At 43.3% G+C, this 20,910-nt stretch overlaps 1 protein-coding gene across 1 annotated transcript in view; it reads right to left on the bottom strand.

Moving 5' to 3' along the window:
- Positions 1–5,955: 5,955 nt before the first annotated feature.
- Positions 5,956–20,910, bottom strand: part of ERICH1 (glutamate rich 1) — a 90,328-nt gene continuing 75,373 nt past the window's right edge. The window contains exons 6-7 of the mRNA XM_056486741.1: positions 11,719–11,799; positions 5,956–10,137 (exon numbers count right to left, since the gene is read on the bottom strand). Coding sequence (XP_056342716.1) covers positions 9,887–10,137; positions 11,719–11,799 — 332 coding nt within the window. The 3' untranslated portion in view covers positions 5,956–9,886. The remainder of the gene's footprint in view (positions 10,138–11,718; positions 11,800–20,910) is intronic.

The raw sequence follows: 20,910 nt of genomic DNA on the forward strand, positions 1-20,910 counted from the left end.
TAGCTTTCTTCTGAGCTCTCTTCACTTGGTGCAGTGTTCCTTGAAGGGTGGTCCAGAATGAGAGCAGCAGTTTTGCTGGCCCTCACCAGTGCTGGACAAAGCAAGAAGACTCCTTCACACACTCCCAGCCTGCAGCCCCTCTCTGACATCCCCCGGGGCTCCTTCCCTCGTTCCCCACCCCTGCCCAGTGCTGGGATTGCTCCATCGCTCCTGCTCCATCCCCATCCTGTGCTCACACTGTGCTGCCTCTGCCAAAGCACCAAGGCTTTGTGCTTGTCCCTCCTGCCGATCTCAGGGCACTTGGCAGGTTTCAGATCATTCTGAATTCTGCTCCTGTCCGTCGGGCTGATGTTTAATGCATTCCCACTCGCACACCCTGAGTCATTGGTAAACATCCCAGGCAGCCCCGGTCACAGCAGCGTGCAGCTGTACCTTCCTCCTGGACACCCAAAGAATGCTCTTCATTCTTTGTAGCTTTTTGAACAAGGCTGTAATCTCATTACTGGGGTTCCTTTGAGGGTGTTTTCCCCAGCTTGCATGTGAGAATGGCATTTGCCACCTACATTGGGATGCTTGCTCACCTTGCAGTGTTGTCTGAGAAGGAAACTGGGTTGGTTGCACACGATTTATTCCTGATAAACACGTTTGTTGCTTTTTATCCTCTTATTTTCCCGTGGGATTACAGTTAGCTGTGATTATTTTTTGAGTACTGTTGAGTGGTTTTTGAGCAGTACTGAGTGGTGATCCTAGGCTTTGCCATCTGAAAGATTTTTGCCCTATTTTCAGTCTTCTGGGACCTCCCTCATTCTTCAAGAACCTCAGCTATAACCTCTAATGGCTCTGAGCCTCCTTCAGCCAGATCCTAAAGTACTCCTGAGCAATTCCTCAGGCATCAGGGAGGGCTGTGGGCCATCAGAGTCCGGCACCCAGAGAACTCATTGCCTGGGTGGGAAGGGCAGCCTCTCCTGCTGCCATGGGCAGAGCAGAAAGGTGGGAAAAAGGAAATATTGTTACCTGCCTGCTGCAGATGAGGAACTGAAACAACTGCTGGAGCCCCTAATTGGACTCTAATGTAAAACTTGAGCCCTATTATCATATACTTTCTCCTTTCCTCATCCTCTCTCAGTAAAATGGATGATTTCAAGTCCTTGGCACCAGTTTGGATCTGAGAGTGCAAAGCACACACAGTACTTTATTTACAGTGCAACAGAGATCTGCAGATAATTCAGCCTCAGCAATATTACACAATTACTTATAGAGTGTTGAAAAGAAATGAAAATTATTATTTATTGAGAACTTCTCAGCAGTCCCTGGGATTAAAGAATGCAATAACATTCTATGTTAAACATTGTATTAGGGGAAATAATACTTTAATACAGGTATTGGCAAAAGAATGTTTCATTTAAAGGGCTGTTAGACTACAATGAGTACAGGAAGTCCAGCCTTAAAGGAACCATGGCAATTGAGGGACAGCACAACCCACCTTTCAGTCAAATTTCAGAGGTGACAGTGAAGCTCCAACTCTGAAGGTCCCTTCCCACCCAAACCATTCTGTGGTTCTGTGATGCTGCTCATGACTGACTTTGTTGCTTGGGAAAACCAAGTGTTAAGAGCCATGGATTTCATTTGCTGGAGGAGCAAGTTGTTTGACCTTTGGCAGTGGGAGATTTGACACTCAAGTGGATTGATTTTGGCTTGGATTCATCCTAGCTAGCTATGGAAACATAAATGAGATGCCTGAATTAGGAGCACAGACACAGGAGGCTCCCTCCATAATCAGTGGAAAGAAATGTGTGCCTCTGGAGAGTGGACTGTCTCACCCAAGAACTGAGTAACATTTATTTCTCTCCAGTGTCAATGGGAAGGACCTAAAGTAATTGCAGTCCTAGTTTAAATACCTCAGATATTTTATGTTATGTCAGTTTGTGTACAAGTTGCTCAGGTAGCAAAATAATGATGAACTAAATAAGACTCAAGACAGTATTTGAAGCATATTTTACACAAAGCTGCACAGTTTTGAGCTGCACTTTCCTTTTTGTTTGTTTGTTTGTTTGAGATTTGTGGGGGTTTTTTTGTTTGCAGATTACAGTTCTCACCCAGAAATGATTAATTGTCTGCTGTTCCCTCCTAGCTTACGTAAGTGATTGGGAAACTTGTTAAATTGCATTTGTATTCCAGTTGAAATGAATCAATTAAATGGCCTTGCTGCAGTGCACAGGCACCTCCTGATTTGGGCACAACCCCTGTCCCAGGGCCAGCAGATGGCTCTGGTGGCCACCAGGCTTCACCCTCAGAACACCTCCAGCCTGCAGCCTGCAGGCAGTGGCCACCCCTTGGTTTCAGGGGCAGAAAGGGAGCCCTCTCTGAGGAACTCATTGCAGATGAGGGTCATTTCCCTGGCAGGCCCACCAGGACAGGTGTTCTGGAAGGGACAAGAGTCCCCAGGTCCCTGTTCCTGTAATGGGAGATGGAGGGCAGGAGCTAGTGGGGCTGTGAATGGGCTCATGGTGGATCCTTCAGTGCTGTTGCAGTTTTCTGGGTGCTGGAAGCTGCTCTCTCTGCAGAAGGCATGCTGCCATTTTCAGAGAGGATGCTCAGTAGATGTGTGCCAAAATCCTGCCTAGCAGCTGCTGCTCTTGCTCAAGACAGTGCACACTTGTTGCCAAGGGCTGCACCCTAAGGAAATACAGAATGCCCTTTGTGACCTTCTACTTCCCAAGAGGATGCTGAGATGTGGCATCTTCACTGCCCCTTTCAGGGATGCTGGCCAGCCCTGGTACCTGCAGGCTCCTGCACCCAGCTCTCCAGTGCAAGCTTGCTCCAGCTCTCTGAGGCTTCCAGGTGCCTCTGGATGAGAGGAGAGGCACAGTGGGGCTGGCCAGTTCCCAGGCTCTGCTTTCCTGGTCCCAGAAACAGCATCCTGCAGCTCAGTGATTCCCTCTGAAAGCTGGAGCCTGGAAACTGGGAATGAATTCCCTCTCTGTCTCAGTGTCTGTCTTCAATGGGAAACTGCTATCACCGGAACAGAATGTTTTTGTAGAGATAGGGAAGATTTGTCTCTGCTGCCTTGAGCTTTCTGACACTGAGATGTCCAGTCCTTTGTCAGTATAGAGAGAGGCACTCTTTAGATGGGAAGTTGGCCCATCTCTTCTAGATGCCTCCTGAAGGGGATGAATTTTTTCTGGAGGTGTTAATTTTTTCCACTCACTGTGGACAGAACCTATGGAAATAACTCAGGCTGAATATTTAATATGTAGTGGCAAAAGTTTAGTGAAATAAAGGCACAGAATCATACTCCAGTGTTGATATCCTACAGCAAACTCTGGGCTTTTTAGTGCATTGCTCAGCAAGGAACTAATTAATGTGGGAGAGCAACTATGAAGTGGAATTCAGACTGTATGATTTAAAAAAGAAGCAGCCAAAAAGTCTGCTAGTGACCCACTGAAAGTGGGCTTCTTTACATTCATCCTCCTGTCACTTAAACACAAACCTGGACTGAGACATCTGCACAGCTAACCCACAGCTAACCCACAGCTAACCCACAGCCAACCCACAGCCAACCCACAGCCAACCCCCAGCTGCCCAGGGTGTGAGTGAGTTGCCAGGTTTGCTCAGTGGCTGTGGGAGCTCTGGCTCACTGCACCACCCTGGGCTCAGAGTGGTCCCAAGCTCACTGCATGGCCACAGTTGAGATTTACAGCCTCTCTCCTCCAGTGGGAGGGATGCTGCTTCTGCTTCTCTTGTTCTTTGCTGAGTGATGCCTCTCATCCCTCCCCATGCTGTTCTGCAAGATGGGGTCAGCTGAGGGCTCAGGGCCTTTTTGCTTGGCAAGAGAAAGCAGGAAGATGCAGGGACACACATGCAACAGCAGAATTGTTATGGGAAAATTGAAAAAAAAGGTGAAAAGTGGCAAAAACCATTGCAGATACTTCTCAGGGCAAACACTCACAGTGTTTGTTTAGTTTCTCCTCTTGATTCCATGCTATCAAATTAACAGCTGAATTCAGCTGGGGATATAGCATGACAAATAATCCCTCAGGTGAGCTCTGGGGCTAATGAACAGGATATAACTGGCAAGTGACTGAAAAGGGGACTCTGACTTACTGATGAAAGAGCTTCTTGCCTGTGCTGTGCTGCAGATGAAAGCTAAGTGGGAGGTTGGAGGTTACTCAGCACAGAGCCAGGACTTGCACAAAACACTGATGCTGTGAGGCATCACTCCTCACACTGCTCAGGGCTCACCACCTGCATCTGAGCACAAGAGCCTGCTCCTTATGTGCACAGACAGACAGACAGACAGACAGGCACTGGGTCAGTCACAGCTCCACCTTCAGAGGGGCCACGGAGCAGCTCTGGGAGCAGCAGACAGCAGGTGGGACAGAGCTGTGGACCCTGGCTGAAGGCTCAGCCATCCTCTGGTTGTCCTGGCCCAAAGCAGCAGCCAAGGGGCTCTTCTGCCATTGGAGGGCCATAGTGATGCAAAGTTTTGGGCTCCTCTCCTCGGGAATCTATCACAGTGCAGCTCAATAACACCTGGAGCAGAGTGCAGCCTCATGTTCTTCCTTCTCCCCTGGGGCAGAGCTCACTTTTAAAAAGAGCTATGGCTCAGCTATGACAGGGAAGGCACACAGTGTTTGAGCTATTCCTAGCCAGTGTTGATTCTGTTCAAGCTTTCAGCAATTTTGGATTCATGTGACCCCATTCCTTTTGGGCCAGAAGTTCCAAGTTCCTGTTATCCATTATTGAAGAACAGAGAGTGAAGGACAAAACAATTTGTCATTTGCTTAAAAAAGAAAAGAAAAAAAAAAAAAAAAAAAAAAAAAAGATTTAGAATCTTTCTCAGCAGCAGAGTAACTCTGCCTTGGCATTTCTTCCTTACTCTGGTTTAAATAACATCAATGAGATCCAGCCCCTTCACCTAGTCAGGAAAATTACAGAAAAATTAGACAATGCTTAAAACACTAGGTACTTTGCAATGTAAGAAAAAAACCATCCCCATCCCTTCAGCTCATCACAAAGCACCTCCAGGCTGCTGCCAGGTGCCAAGGTGGCAGTGGCCTCCCTAGGACCCATCTCTGCTCTCTGTATTGAGAGCTAAGGGTGTGGGCAGATTTGGCCAAACCTTCCATTGCTCATGTCAGCTGAGCTGGATCTCACCTGTTTCTTATTGGAAACACATGGAAGCACCCACTAATTCCTGACTAATTCCTTACTCTGCTTGGCATCAGACACCTCCTTTGACTACTCTGACTCGTGTCCCTCTTGTAGGATGGACCTCATCTGAGGCGTGCCGTGGACTACATGAAGTTCCTAAAACCTTTCTAAAAGGTGTGTATTAGTGGTTTTTAGAAAGGTCACTTGCAAGAATGATGCTAAGGAGGGTAAGAAATCACTCTTTCTGGGCCCTTTGGGGCTGTTTTTTAATACTTACAAACACACCCACTGCAGAGACAGGGCACTGATTAAAAGCCAGTGACACTCCATAGCTCATGATTACACACAAAGTTGAAAGCTGAAGTGAATGTAGCCTTAGGAACCTTATTAATCTACTGTTTGATTAAACTACCTTTCAGCCTCCTTATTAAACTGTGATAGTTCTAGAAGAATAACAACAAAGTCATATGAAAGGCAAGACTGCTGGAGGGTGTTTTGTGTTGTCATTGACTACTCATAACTAAGGGGGGAAAATGCATTTTATCCAAGGTAAGAAAAGATGTGACAAGCATTAATATCTCTGTTTGTTTTATCAGTGATATATCCATAGGGAAGCACCACTGCACTGCACAGTAAAACCATTTCTCAGTTAAGTGTCAGTGGCCACATTCGAGTGAAGCAGGGAAGGGAATGGACACTAACACACAGCTTTTCCACTGACAAACCCACTGCACACCCTGCCATTGGAAATGCAATGCAAACACAGAATGTTTCAGCAAGGAAGCTCCCACACAGCATCAATGCCCTAGTTTTATTTATTAATTTATTAATTTGTCAATTACCACCACAGCAGCATCTGAAACCTCAGCTGAGACCAGACTCCCTGGAATCTGGCACTAGCAAAAATGCATGGCCTAAAATGAAAGGTTTCTCAGTTTGTTTGCATTCTGTTCTCAGTCAGACACTGAATTAGGGGCTCAGCCCCATGATGACATTACCACTGCCTCATAAGAAATGGAGCATCCACTGGTGGGTAAGGCAAACTCAACTTCTTCTGTTGGATCTGTGCTATATTGGAGCTACAGCACCTGCAATCCTGACTTCAGACATGAATAATGGTCTAGAGAAACAGTTCTGATCAGAAGCATAATTTCCAGAAGGTGCACCAAAATATGTCAGACACTCCCTTTATTTTATACTTCCCTTAGTAGTAGATGAGTTCTTCCTTGTGACTGCCCTTAGTTGCCTGACCTGATGGAAGGAGACAGAAATCCTGCTTTAGGTAACTGAGTACATACATGTGAAAGAGCTTGAATGCTCTGTGATATTCACTAGCAGTGCCACTTATCACAAACAAGTCTCCAATCTATGCTACAGCTATTTGAATAGAGTAACAACCATGTTTGAGTTTCTGATTATTTAATACTTTCATTTCTCTTACCTTTAGAAGGTGAACTCAGGCATACAAATCAAACAGCTACAAAATCTCCTGTGATTCCTCCTCAAAGAATAAAATAATTAAGTTGATATATCAAGACATAATTTGGACTAGAAAAGTTACTGCTGTTAGAAGTGGATTAGTTGAGTTACAACTGTTCAGTATCAGGAGATATTAACCTATATTTGCCTGATATTAGAAGTAAAATCAATCCAATAAATTTTATGAAATGGTTTTTAAAGTGTATTTGTAAAGAAGGTCTAATATTTCTAGCTCAAATAGTATTTCCATTTAAATATTTTTAGAAGCTAGGGAAGGTACAAAGTGATTCCTGGAGGGTAAGTCCTCAAACATAACAATTTATATGCCAAATGCAATCCACTGCTTGGTGTTTCTTAAAACTAGGTAATGCAGCATTAACCTCCCCAAGCTCACCAGGCTCCTGACTTTCATCAGCATTCAATTGTTGATGAATTGCCAACATTTTTGAAGTAAAACCATATAAACAAAAGTACAAATATATTTAAAATGTAAATGCTTCTTTGGTGGAGATCAAGGAAAAGATTAAATACCTCAGTCTGGCAAAGGATGTAAGGATGTTCCTTAAACCCCCTTTGACTTCTATAGGACATAAACATATGCTTGAAGTTTGGTATGCTCAGAGCTTTGAAGAAAAAATTCACAGGCAGGTTTGAGAATTGCAGCATGGAGCAGTATCCTACTCAGGTTTTGGGAGCCCAGCCACACACTGAGCCTGCAGGCTTCTGTTAGATATCTATAAACATGGCAAACATAAGAAAGGTCCAAATCCATGGCACACTGTGTGCAGGGAGTGGGCAAACTTAGCTAACAGGCACTTAGGAGGAAAAGGTCTTAGCTTGTCTTAATGTCCTGTTTGTGGTGGGTGTAGAGCAGGGACAGGCTCATCCTGCCAGCCTCCTCTGGGAGCCAGGGTCCCCTGGGACTTCAGGAGAGCAGCAGGAGGGAGGCACAGTGTCTCCTCCATGGAGCACCTGGGCAGGTGCCTTTCCTTCCTCTGCCAAAGAGTTCTTGCTCTAACAAGCAGCAGGACAAAAAGGGACATGGGATTTCAGCTTCCAGCCATATTCAGGGCAAGTTCCAGTCCATGGCTGGGCTTCCAGACACAGGAAAGATGAGAAGACAGGAATGCTGTTGCCACTTCCATGAGGTTTGGGTGCCTTGGTGCTCAGCACAGCCCAGTCCCACCTGGCTGAGGGGAAACCTGAAAGGTCATCCAGGGAGCCCCAGCAGTGAAAGAGAAGGGCACAGGGCTGTCTGCTGTGCCTGGCACGAGGTGGCAGATGCACTTCAGAAAATGGATATTTGGGTGTAGATTTCTACAGGAACAGATAGGTTAGATACCAATGCCTACATCTGCTGGACGCAGTCCCAACTTTTCACATAAAAGTGATTTTCTGCCCAGGCCCAATTCTTCAGAAGCAAGTTAAAACACGTCTGTTTCCTAAATAATTTCAATTACAGCTCCCTGGTGCTTCACTGTATGTTTCTGAGGCTCCTATGGCCTCTACTTTTATAAAATCTCTCCACACTTAGTGTGCCTATTGCCTGTGTTGTCCTCCTGTCATTTTCACTGGCACTAAATAAAGCTTTCAAAACTACTCAAAACAATTCTCATGGAAAAGTACACATTCTGCATGGGCATCATTTCCAATGGGAACATCTCAGTGGCCAAGTCATCATTTATTTTTTTTTCTAGTATATCTTGTTAAAATGATGTTATTGCACATAGTCTTCATCTAACAAAAGAGTTTGCATTAGCATAGTAATGGCCCTGAAAACAGCTAATGGTCTTACATTCATGTTGAATGGGAGCAGGAAATCAATTAACAAAAACACAACAGCCAAAAATCCTATAACAGATTAAAAAGCCATAATTATGGTATACTGAGGATGATGGTGGGGGTCACTCTATATTGTGTCAGTCTCTGTGACTGAATGCTTTCCAGAGGTCTCATTCTTAATTTTGCCAAGGAGTTCAAGTATTTTGTTTCATGTCTTGTAGGTGAAGTCAGAAGATGAAATATTTCATTATATGATTTTTTTTTTTAAATATAAACAGAATTCTATATAAGATGGAGGTAATTTGTGACCTGGTACATTGAAAAAAAAAAATGACCTTGTAAACACTAATTTTCTCATCGTCTTCTAACAAAACTTGTGGGGGGAGGAGAAGCATTTCTTAGAGAGGGTGAGCAAAAGGCAAACAGGGACAAGAACAATTAAAAAATGAAAAAGTAAAAATTTCAGCCTGATTCAATTTGTGGTTTGTCATGTTGGAATGAGTAATCTTAAGAGTTCAAAATATTCAGCTGTGTAGGATGCCCCTTAGTGGTTGAATTTAAACACTGTTGACAGATAAAATCATTTTAGACACTGAAAAAGACCCCAAAATAATATTTGTATTTAGTAACCAAGAACAAAGGATTTTAAATGCTAATGTATGCACAGAAGAGCCTACAAAGCCATGTTTACATAAAACATAAGAAACAGTTGGAAAAGTGCAAACCAATAGTAAGAGAACTTTCCTGAATAAGCCATTGTACCACATGAGAAGCAAATAAGGGAGAAATAGGGAGAAAAGGTCAAGCTCTATTTCTATTTTAATCAGAATGTATATTATGAGATGAGCTGACTTTGCAGAAGAACATAGCCAGATATTGAACTCTGCAATGGAACCCAACCCAATGTTTTTACTGACACTTTCTAGAGCAGAGGGTTTGTGCACAGCTATGAAGTTTTCTGCTCTGGAGCCATGGGCCCTTCCCAGCACCATATGGCTGGTGTAGCCTGTGGCCACCAGCTCGAGTTACAACACACAAACATTGCTACTCAAAAGGCATCAAGAAATGTTTAAGATTCCATAGAAAAAGCTAGAGTGCAATTCTGTAATACCCAAATGTACAGTGCAAAGAGTCTATGGGAAATTAATTTCATTTGTTCTAACTCTTGCCATGAGGAATATATTACTTCTAACTTCTTTGCAAAAACAGTCTTTGCACTGGAGTCATTTGCAAAAGCTGCAACGCAGTGACACTGCCAGAGCCCAGCACCCAACACTGGTCTGTTTACTCTGAATGTAACTGCATTTTATACCTTTAGATCTCTAGGTATACTCTGAATAACAAAAGAAGTCCATAGTATTTACAGAAAGTTTGTCTTATTTGAAAATCCGATGCCTCTGGTGGCAGTTATCTTTATTCTTTCTTGAAGAAGTCTGCAGTTCTTCCACCTATGTAACTCTGCATGCAGAAATCACGGCTGCAGCTCATCCCCTGCCCACCGGTGAGTGGCAGAAAAGCCTCTCTCCGTCGGTACTGACACAAGGCTGGACGTCCTGGGTGCCATCCTCAGACAGCCGAGGCGGTCAGGGGGAATCTCTTGGTCTGCGTGAGCTGGTGTGTGCTGTATCCGGAGATGCTGATGCCGAACAGCCCCAGGAGCAGCGCCGCCCGCTGCAGCGCCGTGTCCGACGGGTTGATAACCATCTTGGCTGCAGCCTGGGTCTGGGCGACAAACGGGGCAGGTCACAACCTCGTTCGGCTCAGAGCAGCACTAAGGAAGGTCTTTGGAACCTACAAAGCACTTTTTCCCCCCCAGCCATTTAACAGGGTGTGACTGCTTTCCACTGAAGAGCATTTCACACAATGTTTTGGAAACCCTCCCTTTTTATCAGTTTGTAAAAGACAGGACACATTTCTGAAATGGTTTTCCTTTCAGTTGCTGCTCATTGATTTTGGTCACTTTAATGGGGTTCCCTCTGGCTCCCTGAGAGGCAGAGCTGAATCAGGTGGGGGAGGCTTAGGCATAAAGGAGAAAGAACTTCCTTATTCTGTAAAGAACAAAGATCTCTTCCTTCCAACAGATTAGCTACTAGCACAGGATGTTACCCTGAACGTTAGATATTAATTCAGGAAAGCAAGCCTAGAAGGGATCGCTAACAAAACTTCTATACATATTGGCACTTTGAGTTAAAATACAAGATGTGTCTTGGTGCTGCATTGTTTCTTTAAGTGAAATAATTACTAGGCCACAAATAATGATGGTGGTTTGTTTTTTTGTTGTTGTTGGGGTTTTTTTGTCTTTTTAAATGCTTTCCCTTGCAATCCAATGCATGAAAAGCATGGCATCACTGACAGAAGCAATAGATTCCAAGGGGCCTCTTTTTCACTTCCAGATTCTAGGTTTTTTATTGAGCTTAAAGAATTAGAGCTTAGTGCTCTGACCTTGATAAATGTGTCTGATTGTGACTACTTCAGCTGCAAAATAAATAAAGACAAAAGAAATTACTATGTAAGGTGATATCAAAAGTTATGCAGGGAAGTGTAAAAGAAATTCATGGTTAGGACTGAAACAGCACCTTTAGCTCAGCCTCTCAGCCACTCAACTATCCCCTCTCAGCTGCTACAGTCTATGATTCAGGATGCAGTGCTAAGAGCTGTGGTATTTTCCAGAGAAAGGATAGATACTCTGTAAATGTCAAAATATGGAATACAGTAAGGAATTCTTCTGTATTCTTTGGTGTATATATATGTATATATATATTTATAGCTGCTTTAGTCTCAGTTATTCAGCTGATTTAAAATGTTTTCTACACATGCTTTTATTTGTGTTCTTCATATAATGATTCAAAGGCTGACTTCCCAATGTTCCAGAGGTCAATACTGATTGAGGTTTCCTTATCATGGCCACGAAGCTGGCTGAAGTGTTTCACTGGTGGGTCAGCTGAGTTGCATCCTTCTTTCCATTAGCACTTTCCCACTGCCCCAAACACACAAAGCCATTGCAGGAGAAAATTATGGAGAAGCAGCTTCTGTTTAAGCACTGCAGAAGAACTAACTCCTTTCACATATCCTGCATTTGCTATTCCATGATACCAATTATCAAGAAATGTCATAATTCATTTGCCTTTCAGCAGAGTATTAATTATTTTGAGTTATGTGAGTTAACCCACAAGAAACCAATGTTCCCTTGGGTTGGTCATGCAATAATTTGAAATAAAATCAACCTGATCTCTTGATCAGGTTGATTAAAAATAATCTTAATTATTTTTAAGATTAATTAAAAGCAGGAAAAAAATTTCATACCTGCAGCAACCTTATGTACCCAGGTGTCATTCTCCGGAGAGGAATAACCATGATTTCTGAGCCTTTGTAGAATTTCAGCCCCTACAATTCTAGAACACACAAAACATTATTAAACTCCAGAATATTTTACCAGTTGACCTCTTCATGAAGCATAAGGTTAAGCCTGATGCAGTTTGCTACAGTGCCAAAAGCACCTCAAGAAGCACAGTATGCAAACAATTCTTGCTCACCTGATGCTCTTTTCCCTCGAGCCCTTTCCATGCTCTAGGGCCTGGGTATATAAAGCCCTGCTCCATTGCATAACCTGTCACATGGGATCTGTCTGCACTGCTTAGGTGTTGGCAGGGCTGCAACCTCCTGCCTGGGGCCAGGTATGTCTTGCAATATTGGAAAACTCTCTGGGAATGCCTAAAGCTCATTAAGAGAGCTGACCTCCTTAATAAGAAAAGGACCTAAGCCTGCTTTATAGATAGCACTGGACATAGGAAAAGGAGGTCATTATAGCATTTTGTGTTGCAGAGTGACAATGCAAATAGGATTGGATGGTGTTTATATAACTTAGAGCATGTATTTATACCCACAGGATGACCTGACTGGGTAGGAAGCTTAATGCAGCCCTGACCCAAGTTGAAAGGATGTGCTAATGTAATACTGTATTAGCTAGCTATTTGGAGGCACATTTAAAAATAAGTGCTTTCTTTTCTGATAGCATTCCCTTTTACTCAGCATTATGCATGGTCTTGTGCATTTTTCTACTGCTAGTTCTTTATAACTAAAATACCCAATCTGATACTTACTGATACTACTACTTTTTGTTAACTGTGATCTCTTTTCACTGTAGTGAGCTTGAATTCAGCTCTATTCCTGCAGTCATATAGCACACTATGTGAAAAATGGTGGTAAAATATAATCTGCAAAATTAATGTCTCCAACTTTTAGTATGGTCCATTGATAGACCATGCTAAGAAAGCTCTTTTTTCCTATTTTCAATATATGCAACCTTGCATATAAGTAGCAAGGCAGAATTTGACTCCAGTTGCAGTCCTACTTCTAGACTTGCAGGGTAAGAGTCTTCAGGTGTTGTAAGTCAGTAGAGCAACAATGTGCACATTAAGCCCACACCAGTTTTCATGACAAGTGTTCCAAGAGATCAGTGTTGACTTGCACCCCAATAATCTCTGCTACGGCAGCTTAAAGATCCATGAGAAATATTCCTGCTGTAAAAGAGCACAATATGATTCTGCTTGGAGAAATAATCCATTCCAGGTGTTCCACAGGTATACCGCTTCCTCATCTTATTTTCAGCAGATGCCTAATTAATGCTACATGAAGGAATGCTTCTCTTTTATTGCAAGGCTCTTGCTTACATAGCACACAGAGGGCAGTTCTCATTTTCCTTTCCCTGCACCATGTTTGTAGCACACCATGGCACCAACTGAGCAAAGTCTCATGAAAAAAAGACAACTTGAGTTGAACTCATCCTATAGCATCAATCTAAATCATCATCATTGAATCATCATAGATAGTTTGGGTTGGAAAGGACCTTTGAAGGTCACTTAGTTCCAACTCCTCTGCCACAGGCAGGGACACCTTCCACTAGACCAGACTGCTCTAAGCCCCATCCTACTTGGCCTTGAATATTTCCACTACTTCTCTGGGCAGTAAAAGCAAGAGACTGGGAACCTGTCAATCTGTTTGTTCTTTTTTTTTATGATATGCAATTTTCACAGTGACCCCATGCTAAATGTTTTGCACTGTATCCCTTATCTATAGGAAATACTGTATTCACAGGAGGTAATCAACAAAAAATTGGGAACTGACTGAAGTTACCAGGAGGCCTATCAGTACCTGCCCAAATGCATTTGGGATGAAAAGTTATAGTATGAAAAGTCAAAGGCCTTTTTGTTGTTTCTCACTGTATCCCCCATGCCAGCTTTCCCAAACAGTCAGGAGAGGGCCTGTGCTTGCTGCCCAGAGCAGGACAAGGATAATGAGACAGTCTGCCCTTCTCAGGAAATACACAGAATATTGAGATTTTCCTTTAAATTTGCAGCCTTTTAAAGGAAAACCTCCTTACTGAAGTATCAGAATTTCAGGAGCTGTAAAATTTCTGCTATTTTGTGTGTAACTCTTTCTATCCAGAGAAGGGCAGTGAGATTCCAGTGACATGGTATTCAGAAAGGGAGAGCTTTGCAAACACGTTTCTTTGTGTGGAAAATAAAAGAGAAAGGAAAGAATATGCTTTGGCTGACATAGCTGTCTTTAAAAATGATCTCTTGGCCATGTGCAACACAGCTGAACTGTAGAATATTTTCTAATTGCGAATGTTACCAAAATCTGAATTACATGCCCAAGGACTCTGAGAGAATAACCATCCTAGGCTGTTTCAGGAGAACTTTGATCAAACAAGAGATTGCCTCCATTCCTTTAGAAGTCCAAGCCTCTGAGAATTGGGTCCTGATTGCCAGGATGCAGAGATGAACCAGGGACTGGACAACAAGCCATAAAAACCTCTCTTGGCACAGCCACAGGGATCCTACATGCTGTTCAAACTGCTCACTTCATTCCTCTACTGATGCCTTCCCTGCCTGATGGAGGCACTGTTTTTTAATAGGCTTCAAGCAGCTGAGAATGCAAGTGATATGCTGACATCATCCCCAATATTAAAGACAAGGGATACTTTGAACTCAGCTGTCAATATTCACCACCTTGTGCTCTATTTACATTAGGAGGAAAAATCAATAATGAAATTACCAGTTCCCTTGCTGTAATCCAGTGCCTTTGGGACCAGCAAAGGCTCCTTCCCCAAATGCAGCTGGAATCAACCAACAGAAATAAATTCTTTTCACACTCTTAAATGGCCTTCTTGACTGGCACTCCCCAAAAAGCTTTCCATGCTGTCCATGACCATGTTCCTGCCTCTCCAGAGTGTGGAGCAGGGACTCTCATGACAGCATCACCCATGTCAGCTCAGTGAAAGCAGCAGGGTACTGCACATGGGGCTCTGGCCCCTGCTTTTCTGGCAGATTTTGGAGCCTGTGCTGTTGACCACCCTCAGACAAATGCCTCAAATATTTAGACAATAATCATTCATAGACTTGTCACTTTCGCTATGTGCCTCAGACTTTGTTAGGTTCTCTTTCACAGGCAGCTGATTCTCTTGACAGCTGGACTTTATGATCTTAGAGGTCTTTCCCAGCTTTAATGGTATATGATTCCTGCATCATAAGAATCCTCTTCCAGATCCTTAAAACCATTTTATCTTAAAATCAGGCTCATCTTCCCAATTTTCCTTGTTTCCTGTGTTCCATACATTGATTCTTATTTACCAGCTCATTTTACCACATACCTCCTAGCATATTTATTTTTATCCTGACAAAAGGGCAGCTACATCAGCATTTCCCTCTATACCAGCTCTAGCACCAGAAATTCCTCTTCAGGAGAGGGTTCTATGCTCCTTTCTTCTGCTCATCAGCTTTTGTCATTGCAGAACCTTGTGGAATCTGGAGTAGCAATGGCCTATGGCACTTGAGACTCTGGATGCTAGCAGACCCTGATTGCCACACACACAGGAGTCCATTGCCTGCATCTACCTCTGCTTTTTTTCCTTTTTTTTTTTTTTTTTTTTTTGTTTTTTTTTTTGTTTTTTTTTTTTTTTCCCCCATCCATTTCTGAAAAAAACTTTAGCCTTTAGCAGCAGGGGGAGTGAAGAGTGAGGCAAGCTCAGGTGCATGAGTTAAACCACAGGAAGAGGTGGTGGAGGTGCCCAGGTGAGAACCCCCTCAGGCCTCCCCTCCAGATCCCCACTCACCACAGAAAGTCCCCTGCAGAAAGGACACAAGCCTCACTGCTCAGACTGCTGCTGGTGGCTCCTGCAGGTGATGCTGATACTGCTGAGCTGTGTGTGCTGCCTGGGGCTGCCACACCCTGCACACAGGTATGGCCTGGGCCCTAAAGCAGTGGGAAAAGCAGGGACAAGGCAGGTGATGCTGCTGCCACACTCAGTTCCCAAGGGAACTGCCACAGTCACACTACTGGCTTTGCTGGGGCAGTGTGACAGCAAGCATGTGACTCCAAGCAGGGGACAGTGCTGTCCCGGGGCTGGGGTGAGCAGCCCTCCCTGCCAGGGGATGGGGATGCACACTGCAGACTGGAGGAGGCTCTGGGCAGCCCCAGGGCACCTCAGGCAGGTGCACATGTGCAGGCATCAGTTTCTTGTTACCCACCATTTGCTCAGGGGCTTGGGGCTGATGTCTCACTGTTATGGCTCCTGATGGGTAAAGATTGCAGGCAGAACACTGCAGGGCACTGCCTACGTGCAGTCACAATTCTGAACAATAAACTGGTTTAAAGCAAGACTCTCTGCTGGCTTTGAGGGCCATTAGGCTTGATTTACTCAAGGGTCTCTGTACTGACACAGGGACAGAATTTTAAAAGAGGATTTTCCATAAAGTGTATTCCATTTGCATTCTATGCCTGGTGAACAATATGACATTTGGAAGTCATAATTTTGAAAACAATCCAGATATTTAACTAAAGAAGTAGTTTCCAAAATTCATCATCCTTAAAGAGTCCAGGCTGCAGGAATACACGTCAGAATTCTGAACCTATCTCCAGCTTCCACTAGCACCCCTTTGTGCAGTATAGGAGTAAACATAAAGTGCTGTCACTGCAGGCAAATCAATAAAATAAACCATATAAAGAAAACACACCACCAAATCTTTCTCAACAGACATCTGTATGACTAATGCTAGGCTTTTTGACTTGAACAGTTATTAGATCTGAAGCATGTCCTTTCAAATCATTATGTTCATTACTCAAAAATTAGAGCTAAACTAAAAGTAATTTTGCCTTAAACAAATGTAACTAAACTGCCAGCTCTGTTGGGGTAACAGGACTGGGCACAGAGACAGTCCTGCCCCAAAGAGCCTAGAATCTGTGGGGAGGCAGAAGATTGTCACTAGTTGAAGGAGCACAGGGAAACAAAGAGAATGTATAGCTTGGCATGTGAAGCAATGTTCTCAGCTCACTTACAGTCAGACTGTTTCCAAATTTTTGTAGGCATTGCAGCAAAACACAGTGCAAAGGAGGGATATGAAGAAGGTAAATGAATTTTAAGATGATAAAGGAGGCAAGGAAGAGGAACAATGTTAGTTGTATTGTTGCGTTACACAGCAGTATCTTCACAAAGCACAAAATTAAGGAGATGTATTGGAATATGTTGATGACAGAAGTAGGAAACACCATCAATAAAAGAAGACTGCAATGCTGTGTAGATGAGCTATAGACTGCAGAGTTCAGTACTCAATGTCATCTAAGGTTACAGATACACAGCAGCAAGAGATTTGTGTTGCTGAGGTTTATGGAGTTACCATTGAAGTAGCTTAAACTATTCATTTATTTCCTGCTGAGCATTGACTCCTGCACTTCCCACAGCTCCGCTGCCAAGCAGTTACTCTTGTGTTTGCAGCCTGCCTGCCCACAGTGCTTTGATGCCATTGAGGAACAAAAGAATAGAAACTGACAAAAATGCAATAATAGCAAAATACCAAAAACTCGAATTCATTGTAGCTATGTGGAAAGGAGAAATTCTTTAATGGAAGCAAATTTTATCAGAAAATGCTGCAATTTTTATGTATGAGAAACTACAGGGGGGAAAAATCTGAAAGTATTTCCTAAGCAAAGGTAGGTAAGCATTATTGTCACTGGAAAAGCACAAAAGTACAGCTCCAGAGCTTACCTGGAACACAGTTCTGTCAAGCAGGGCTGGATCTCTCACCTAACTCCAGATAAGGCTCACACAGATGCCTGCCTTGGAACTAGTTGCTCTAAATTCCCATTCTAATTTACCTTTTTCAAATGTTTATGTTAAGATCAGGGCAGGAAGTGACAATAGTACAGTGAGTTGGTGTGAACTGCACCCCACTGACTACAGCAGGACAACTCAAAATGAAACTGTTAGGAAGAATGGCTTTTAACATGACCAAAGGAGATTAAAGGCATAAATTACAAGAAGAAGCTATGCTTAACCTCACAAAAAGAGGATGATGAAACCCTTCCTCTCAGATACTGACAAGCAGTGAGGATGTCCTTGAGCACTGATTTTTGCCTCACTCCCCAAGTACTGGATGTGGTCAACAGCCAAGCTTCAACTCCCCTCACTCAAGCAGAGGTCTGCATAGAGGGAAAGCAACACCACTAACATTAAGTGGCCATAGAAAAGCCAACGTATGAGAAGGCTGAATAGAAGGCTTTGCATAAACAGTTACTATCTGACCTGACATGCAACTACAGCATCTTTGGGGGGATGATCTCCAATGTCCCAGAACAGTCACTGCCCTTCAGAACTGACAGCTACCGATCCATGAGCCATCAGCTGGATGAGCAAATTTGCTGTCATCTTTTCTCTAGCTCAGATGTTTACTAGTATAGATGAATTTATCCTTTTCACAACTGAAAAACAAAATGAAAAAAAACCCAAACCAAACACAAAACAACCCAACCCAAACCCATAAATAGAAACAATGGGCATTTCTTGAAGGTCTGAAGACCTTAATAGAAGCTAGCACCTTTTGAAGAGGTGCTGCTACACTCACACCAACCACTGGCAACTCTTATGTTAGGGTCTATCTCAATGCATTGAATAATTTTGCAGAATCTTCAGGCTGGACTGCAACAGAAAACTGTTCTAGCAGGTATGGGCAGGGAGAAGCTTGCCTGCCTCTGCTGTGCAAGACACTGCACCACAGGCATCCTCCTCTTGTCTCACTTACTACACACTCCTGGACAGCTGGTCCAGTTCAAAACACATAGCAGAATTACAAATGTCGTTTGGGAGGAACAACTTTATATCTTGATGCTTCTGTGGTGGGTTCAGAGGTCAACCAGCACAACATGCTATGGAAGCTGGAACACTTGGCCTGAGAGCTGTGCTCACTGACCTGAGAATCGTCTGGGTGCATACTGCTGGACAGACTCATCTACAGACATTTTTCTGGGAAGGCTCATATCTGGCAGGCAGTGGACAGACTTCCAGCAGAGGTCCAGAGTCCCAGTTAACCCTGCAAGCAGCGAGTAGCAGAGTTCCCAGTTTCTCACAAGTGCAATGCCCTGTCCTGCCATGTCCCAGTATTCAGTGCATGCACTCCATGAGCAAGGAAGTGCACTGAAGGACATGCAGTGCAGTCCTGACAGCAGGACCTTGTGAGGAAGGTGGGGCCCATCCTTTCCCATAAAGCCATTTTTCAGCTACCAAGGCACTGTTGATCTACGTGGGAAGCCTATGGCAGCCCTGTGGATATATCTGGATACACGAGTCGCAAGACACATCATTACTTAAGAGTACATGCACTTGTTTGCTGTTTTTAATCCATGACAGTAGATTATTTCTTGCTCTAAAGGAGTGACATACAATGGCTGCTATTTTGCTCAGAAACAAAGCATTAGGCTCTTTCCTGTGAACAGCCTGCAATTTCCCATCTGTTTCGGAGCAAAGAGGGGCAAGCTTGTTAAGGAGCAAGGCATGTTCTCTGATTCTGCTCTATTCCCCAAAGTCCACTAAAATGGGTATCTGCATCAAGACACCCACTAGATACTGGCTCCCATGCCAGAATGAACAAGTGCTCCTGGCTGGCCATCCATAGTGGGTGTTTTTCACTGTGAGAACTGGTATGAGAAATTTTATTACACTCTGTGATGAGAACACTTCATGTCATGTCCTCTGCTGCTTCTGTGGCTGACAAAACTAAAAGCTGGACTGTCATACTCCATGTCCACATGGGCATTCCTTATTCCATCTTCAGGGGGTTCCAAGTCATGACACATTTCATCACAGCACCCCAGATATGTCCTGCCCCTCGACAGGCAGTGTATAGATACGGACCTGTGTAACCATTGTAACCTGCCCACCACACACACACAGCCCAGGTTTCTGGAATTTGAATATGTTTGTAAAAACCTGGACAGATCATTCCCAAAAGTGCTGTATTGCTGCTGGGAAATTTTCTCTTAAAACTCTGCCCATGAGCAGATGATATGTAACCAACTATTGCACAGGGTTCTTTCTCCTGCGGATCTCCCACATTGCAACCCTGTTACACACACGCCAAGACCCCGAGGGTCACACAAGTGAGACAGCTTAGGAAGCAGCCTTCTGACATGTAATTCCAGGTATTTGGGTATGGCAAATAAAGCTAGGAGGCTGTGAGATCTACAATGCCTATGAATGACTGGATGGCTTGCAAAGAACTCCCATATGCACGCTGCACTTTTCTGTACCTTAGGGACAAGTTTCATTTGTTTCAGAGCACAGCCACAGTGTGAAATAATAGATGCAGTGGGGATGTCTGGGGTTCCAGGACTCTGGAATAGAAAATGATTAATTCTAAGAAGACACAGATACATTCAAAGCATGACCACAATTTTGGTTCTAATTCTAAAACACTGAATTACAACAGAAGTACACAACTTCAGCCAGTCATTTAATTGGTACCTCTCTGTGCCTTTCAAACAAAATTTTCAGACAATCAATGTCTAGGTTACTATATTCCACATGGCTTTATAAATTCTGAGTAATGAATTCTACAAAAGCACCCATTCCAACCTCCTAAACAACCTGAACAATCTTTTTGGAGAGGCTGGAACTTTTTCTACATGTGATCACAGTTAAAATGAATGTACAACTATTATAAAAATGTAGAATTTTACTGCCATTCACAATTCCTGAATTAGAAAATGTGTCTAAACATCCAGGGTTGTAAAGTCTTCCACAGTGGTCTCCTAGGAAAGTTTCTTGCATTTAGTGGCAATGGATATCTAGGTCTGTAACATTAAAAAATGGTTTTTGATTTAGACACTGTAAGTGCTTTGATTCATCCTGAATATATTTTGTAAAACATTGTGTGTCTCCTATGCAACAAGCTAGTGAATTAGTCCACCAAAACCACAAAAGGTCTGTAAATTCCCTTGTAAGACTTTAAACTGAAATATAAGAAGATCTAAATTACTTCAGCTTTCCAACCATGACAGAAAATCTTTCAAAGCTTTAAATTACATCACATAGCTTTAGTGGGAACCTTGCTAACTGAATTTTTGTTCTTGCATGCTTTCTGGTATGTTCCCTTGTTTTGGTTCCTTGCAATTGCCTTCACATTGCTGATTACACATGGTTCCCATTTCTTACCTGTCTGTTGT

This window comes from Oenanthe melanoleuca, chromosome 3 (genome assembly GCF_029582105.1).
Source record: "Oenanthe melanoleuca isolate GR-GAL-2019-014 chromosome 3, OMel1.0, whole genome shotgun sequence".
Classification (NCBI taxonomy): domain Eukaryota; kingdom Metazoa; phylum Chordata; class Aves; order Passeriformes; family Muscicapidae; genus Oenanthe; species Oenanthe melanoleuca.